General features: G+C 31.6%; 1 protein-coding gene across 1 annotated transcript; it reads right to left on the bottom strand.

Annotated features, from left to right (window-relative positions):
• Positions 1–2,854: 2,854 nt before the first annotated feature.
• Positions 2,855–4,545, bottom strand: LOC105119639 (brassinosteroid-regulated protein BRU1-like). The gene is made up of 3 exons (XM_011017804.1): positions 4,232–4,545; positions 3,615–3,808; positions 2,855–3,528 (listed from the first exon to the last, which is right to left on the bottom strand). Exons 1-3 carry the CDS (start codon positions 4,496–4,498, stop codon positions 3,135–3,137), a joined length of 855 nt encoding a protein of 284 aa, XP_011016106.1. The 5' UTR covers positions 4,499–4,545; the 3' UTR covers positions 2,855–3,134.
• Positions 4,546–6,784: the final 2,239 nt, after the last annotated feature.

Here is a 6,784-nt window from a genome sequence, read left to right as displayed (position 1 = left end):
GGAAACAACTTTCAAGGAAAGAGTGAGAGCATCCATTCTAAGGATTGGACAAGCTTGCTTAAATAATAGAGGATGGATTGAGCATGACGTTTGTGATGACGATTTGGAGAAGCGCGCAGTCGTGATTCGCAAGAACATCCTAACCTGACGTGCATGTTCTATTTTAAAAGGATGATTGGGGGGCAAACTCATATTATTCTTTTTTTATATTATTATTATTATTATTATTATTATTAATAGCGCTCTTTAAAGAGCTGGTTGGATGGGGTGACTTGTTGGACGAGTTCGTGTTTGGTTCGGAGATGAAGTTAGTTTTTTTAGAAGATATTATTTTTTTAAAGTACAGATAACACTTTACAAAAATAAAAAATAAATATTTTTCATATAGAACCTGCCAAAAAAAAACGACCAGACTTACCAGCCAATCATCATTTAGATGGGTAGGTTAATCAAATTTGGTCAGCCTAATTCATCCGTACTTTATTTCTTTTCTTCTTTTTTTAATGGTTTTGAATACATTAGTAGCCATTTGACTCTTGTTTGCCTGCTGATTAGAATTTTAAAAAAAATAAATTCCAAAATGTATTCAAACTTAAAAATTATGACTTGTGTCATTAGATAGCATGCCAAATAAAAAATCATAAAACCCAATCCTAAATAAATCAAACATTGAAGGATGTAACTAAGAAAAAAATCAACCACATAAAAATAATTAAAAAATAAGGGTAGAAACCGAAATAAAAAATAAATTTGAGGGCATTTAAAAATTAAATTGCAGGGTTAAATAAAAAATAATTAAAATAAGGAAAAAAAAATCAAAAGAATGAAAGCTAAATTTAAAAAAAAACAAAAACAAAAACTTTGATTGAATGATGAAATTGAATACTAAAAAACTTTAATAAAAGATCTAAAGATAAAAATAACTAATCAAAAGAATAAGGATCATATTAAAAAAAATAATATGTGACAAATTGTGATTTAAGGATTGAATTGAAAATATTAAAATCTTTTCTAAAATTGCCAAGGATGAAGATTCTAGAGGCAAAAGGCTATTTCCATACAAATGTTGGTGCCATGAAAAATGCGTGACAACATCTTTTTTAAATTAAATATTAATTTATTAAGAAGCCCCCGTAACATTGGAAATAATAAATAAATCAATGTGAAAGTATCAAAACACACCTGAATGCATTGAAGCTATTTTATATTTATTAATGGTAAAAAAGCATTTTACTTATTTTAAAGTTTATACAAAGTAAAAAAAAAAAACTTAGTAAGCAGGTTTAAATTTCATTAATCTTGGAAGTAGAAGAATATTGTTACTATATAAAATAATCTTAAAAAACAATAATAGTCATGTTCTATTTTTTAATGACCAGTGAGTCAATGTAAAAGATTAAAATACCTCCATATCCTAACTTTTTAACTTTTCCACCGAGAAGCATAAAGGTAAATTCATTATAGTGAATTTACCATGCATTTTAGAGTTTTGTTAAATATTATTATATATACACTAATAATACAAATTGATTAGTTAATGCATTAATTGGTTTGTCTTAGATGAACTCCTTATGCGAACTACTGTTAGGCTAATAGGTATAGCAAACACGCTTTGAGGCATCAAGGTGACTGTCTTCAAGATATTAATTACTCCATTTATATTTGCTATAGGGTTAAAGCAATATATCTTCAAGATATAACAAAGTTTTATCGGGGTAAAGGAGAGAAATGAAAAAGGAAAAAAACTCACCGCTAATAAATTGACTATATTTAAATAACATGTACCACTTATAATGGAAAAGAAGATGACCAGAAATCAAATGATACGGTAAAAGGTTATTTTTTACCATCAAAAGCCCCCTCACATGCTGTCAAAAGTATATGGTGTCCCAAATGGTAAGAACTTGGGATCAAAGGATTTGCTCCCTCTGTGGTCTCAGGTTCGAGTCTTTGGTTGTTCATATGATGGCCACTAGAGGTTTATATGGTCGTTAACTTTAGGGCCCGTGAGATTAGTCGTGGTGCGCGCAAGCTGGCCCGGATACCCACGTTAATCTAAAAAGAAAGTATATGGTGTCCCTAACACTCTAGTATATGTTATTTTTTAAAATAAAAGATATTTTTTAATGATAAATTATGTTTCTATCTCTAACCGAACAAATAATTAACAAAGACAATTGAGGCTAAACAACCCTAATACCCATGATCCCAATAAATTAAATTTTTAGAAATCCAAGGATACATATGTAATTTTATTATGTATAAAAAAATATATAAATATCTCTACGCAAAACTGTTTATTTTTTTTAGAGGTATTTTGAATATTTTATTATTTATTAAAATGTTGAATAAAAAATATCTTAAATAAATCAATAATGACTAACATGTTATCTATATATATAAAATTTCGCTTTCAGTTTTGTATTTTTGTTATAAATGTATGGCGATTCCAATAACTGCTGCATCTCATTCCAGGAGACAGAGAAGCTGCATCACTGTAGAGGTGCTCTTATCCTGAGCCAAGTTTGACAATTATGTTGTCAAGTTTTGAGCTAGGAGGGTAGTCAAGAAAGTTAAAAAAGAATTGGGTACTATTTGATCTTTATTTTTTTTTAATAATAAATAGTTCAAGCTTGGAAGGATTGAACTGGGCTGTCTATGGCTCTAACCTCATCCTCTTCTTCTTCTAATTTTCTCAACAGATCGTCTAATTCTTCATTGCCTTGTTTGCAATTTATATGACATCCAATAAAATTAATCGATTGGATTAAGATTGGACTACATGACTGAAACCTTCACTTTCATCAACAATTAATTGTCTCAGATGAACTAAAATTAAAAATGATGATAGTTCTGATCATAATTATAATAATCCTTCATAAATAACCACTGATTTAGAGAAACTAAACTCAAACAAGATTCGTTATTATCTGGAGAACGTAGAAACATCCTGACAAAAGGAAGTACTATAGATAAACAAGAAGCAAAAGAATAGGATTTTATTCTGGCGGCCCCTGAATATCGATCAAGCTAAGTGTAACTTGGAGTACAAGGGTATGTGCAAAGAATCTCCATCGATCCATGGACTTCAAAGTTCAATACCATAAATCTCAAGAAAGGGTTCATCCATGAATCTATTTGCACTCAGGAGGGGGACCCTGAGGGAAGCGTCTTAGGTCAGTGCAGTAGTTGTAGATCATGAAATATTTCTGAACCCATCTCAGTCTTCTTCTACTTGGAGCATCAAGGTCATTGGTTTTCCATGCACCATCAGAGAAAGCACTGGAAGGCTTGGAACCACAGGAAGAAGTACCGTAAGACCAAGTACAGGCACTGGCCTTGAAGTTTCTGTAGTATGCGGTGAAGGGCGCCTTGGTCCAGTCAGTTTTGACCAATCCACCTCTTGTAGCCCAGTCATCAGCATTCCAGAGGCTAGAGTAAATCCTCATGGGTTGGCTCTTGGGAAATGGAACTCCAATTGATTCAGCATTTTTGAACACCCTGATGGGAATGCTGTCCACCAAGAAGCTGAAAAAAGATGGTGAGAAATATCGTGTTAGAAACAGCAGCCAACTTTTCAAAGTAGAGAATATCAGAATTAGCACAGGATTTACATGATGTGCTGAGGATTCCAGATGATGGAATAAGTGTGGAAGTTCCTCGTGGGATCAAACCAGAGATAGAACTGCTGCTCTCTGTTTCCCTTCCCCTGAGTGAATACGTTAGTGTGCAAAATATAAGGGTCGCCACTAAGGTTTCCCAAGAATTCGAAGTCGATCTCGTCATGCGTTGGTCCTTGCGAAGACAACTGCATGAAAAAACAAATAAATTACTACTAGTTAGACTGTGAATATAAAGGAAATTATAAATAGTAATAACAATTAATTCAATTTAAACTTGATATTAATCTGGAGGTGGTTGACACAAATTCACATGCATTTTTTTGAAAAGTGGACGTCCATGTGTTGTTTCCTGAAAGGAAGGTGTACAAGCGGGGCTGGGTAGTAATCATGCTCGTGAACTTTTAGCCATGGCCATTTCATTCTACTTTATATGGAGCTGCTTTCAAAATCATTCTGGTTTGAAAGTGACTATATATATATATATATATATATATATATTGAATTAAACTATCGGTGAGAAAGAGAAAATATATATATATATATATATATATATATATATATTGAATTAAACTATCTCTAATGTTTTTGAAGAATCATCATGTACGTACATAGTAGGCTGTTACAGTGCCAGCAGAGTTGCCAGCGACGAGTTTGAGCTGCATATCAATCCTCCCAAACAAGTACTCCTTCTTGGACTGAAATCCAGACCCAGAAACCTTGTCTAGAGACAAAGACAGAAGCTGTCCTCCGTTGAATATCTTTGCACGTCGGTCACCCCATGTTAAGTCAAAATCCTGATAGAAGTTGCCTGAAGCAACCACCGCCATAGAGCATGCTATCACAAACAAGGAGAATTCATAACAAAACAACCCCATTTTTTCTGTTATATCACAAGAGTAGAGGAGAGGAGAGGAAAGATGAATCTGATGTGAATGGTGGGAGTTTGATGTGAATGGTGGGAGTATAGGGTTTAAATGGAGAGTTATATATAAAGAGAGAAAGGAATTATGGTCGTGAGAGAAAAGAAGAGATGAGTATGGAGAAGGTGGGGGACGCGTGAACAATAACTGGTGGAGCTAAAGACCCAAAAGCTGGTGCCAGCTTTGCACACAACCAAAGCTGGAAGCTTTTTTTGTGATCTTTTGTATTCTAAAGCAGGTTTATTTTTTGGTGTGTTAAAAATATTTTAAAAATAATATTTTTTTATATTTTAAATTAATTTTTTTATATTATTAAATCTCGTGTGTTAATATTAAAAATAAATTTTGAAAAATAAAAATATTATTTTATTATATTTTTAAATAAAAAATATTTTAAAAAATAACTGGTATTTTAATATTAAACAGAATTTAATATTTAGGATATTTTTTTATTTTGATTTTTAGCATTAAAACACTACATTTGATTAGTTTATGTATTAAATGAATCAGAGATTAATTAAATTAAATTTTAATAAATGAGAATTATTAATCCAAATGCTATTAAACGAAGAACCCAAATAAACAAAGATAATCATGGACAATGATTTTGTACAAGGGAGTAGGGTCCTTCGGATATGATTGGAGAAAATTGGTGGTGGATGACACCGGCGTATGGGATGGAAGAATAAAGTTCAATTCTTCTCCACTGTGACCACCTTTATCACTTGCCCGTTCGGATCTTGCCACGTAACAAGGAAGGTTCTAAGCTACTTTCTATTTTTAGTTTTTTACCACCACCATAACAGGTTTAATAAACTTTATTTCAATATTAAACCGGCGACGCCTAATATTCGACTCGTTGCCGAGGAATCTGCGACGGAGGTGGGCATCCTGTCACGGGTGGTGAAATATTATATGAACTTCCAAAGCCTAGGGCTCTTTTAGTACAGTTAGGCTACTGTTCAATCTCTCCCGTGGAGTTCACTAGCATGATTTTTGTAAAAGTTAAATTTAGTTCTGGATATTATATTTTGTATAATTTAGCTATCTTGAATCTAAATTAAAACCTAATCATATTTTGTTTTTGCTACCACAGTTTAATTAAAAAATAGATAAATGAAGTGAAACACTACTGTAATATAGGTGATTATTCTAAAAACTTTTAAAAAATTCATTTATTTTTTAAAGTTGTTTGCTTAACCGATCTTTGCTAGACATTAAAAAAATAGATAAAAAAACAAGAAAAATAAGGAAATTTTGATATATCATACTTTGAACTTGAAAATTCATGAGAATTGTAATTTTTAATACTCTATCTAAGCTTTGAATTCTAACAAATAAAAAATAAAGAATATATTTTTAACAATATTTATAATATTTAACTCCATGGGGAATATTCCAAAGTAAATGGGAGGTGATTGTGTTATTGGCTTACTGCTGGATGCAAGTAAGAATTCTTAGTAGTCTTGATGATTTAGCTAAAAAACTACTATAACATTCCACTTCTTCTCTTATATTACTTGCATATATTCATATGGAAAGTGAGATGGTAGATGGAATTGGGGCAAATATATATATATATATATATATATATATAGCAAACTCTTTTACTATAAATTCTGGTTTCAAAAGCTAATTGAGTAGACTTAATTTGCATGCAAATTAACAATTGACTATCTCAAGTTCAAGTACTGTGAATGGAATGCATTATTATTAGAAGAGTTTTATATTTTAGTGGACCGATCCAGCTTGACTGGATTAATTGGAGTTCGATAGAATTTTAAATATCATGGTTTAGATAAAAATAAAATAAAATTGGCTATTGATATAAGCTCATAAATTCAACCCCATGATCAACAACTAAAGGCAGGTCCCATATAATTAATTAGAGATTATATTATAGTCGGTGGTATCATGAAAATTATTGCCGGAGTGGTTGCTATATACGGTGGGAGAAATGTATACAAGCCATATAATTACAAGTAAAAGAAGAAATGTTTAATTTGCATACATACATACATACATACATATATATATATATATATAGATATATAAGATTGCAATTAATTTTGAAAAAAGTAATCAGCTTTATGATTACTCCTTCAAGGGTTAATTAATTAAGGAAGCTGCCTTGGCTGTAAGGGCGGTGCTCCTAGGGTTTGGGTAGGGCCAACGGCTACATTATTCATATGACTAGTGGGTTCCTTTGAATATGAAAGAGATTCGGTTCTAGTTGGAAAA

This window comes from Populus euphratica, unplaced genomic scaffold, assembly GCF_000495115.2.
Source record: "Populus euphratica unplaced genomic scaffold, PopEup_1.0 scaffold3264.1, whole genome shotgun sequence".
Taxonomy (NCBI): domain Eukaryota; kingdom Viridiplantae; phylum Streptophyta; class Magnoliopsida; order Malpighiales; family Salicaceae; genus Populus; species Populus euphratica.
This window is presented reverse-complemented; position numbering and strand designations above follow the sequence as displayed.

Bases quoted from the DNA above. Each gene is read 5' to 3' on its own strand.
- LOC105119639 (XM_011017804.1), bottom strand. From the start codon at position 4,498: ATGGGGTTGTTTTGTTATGAATTCTCCTTGTTTGTGATAGCATGCTCT. The intron at 3,809-4,231 runs GTACGTACATGA...TTTTTCATGCAG, and splicing joins GCACTGTAACAGCCTACTAT to TTGTCTTCGCAAGGACCAAC. The intron at 3,529-3,614 runs GTAAATCCTGTG...ATCTTTTTTCAG, and splicing joins TGGAATCCTCAGCACATCAT to CTTCTTGGTGGACAGCATTC.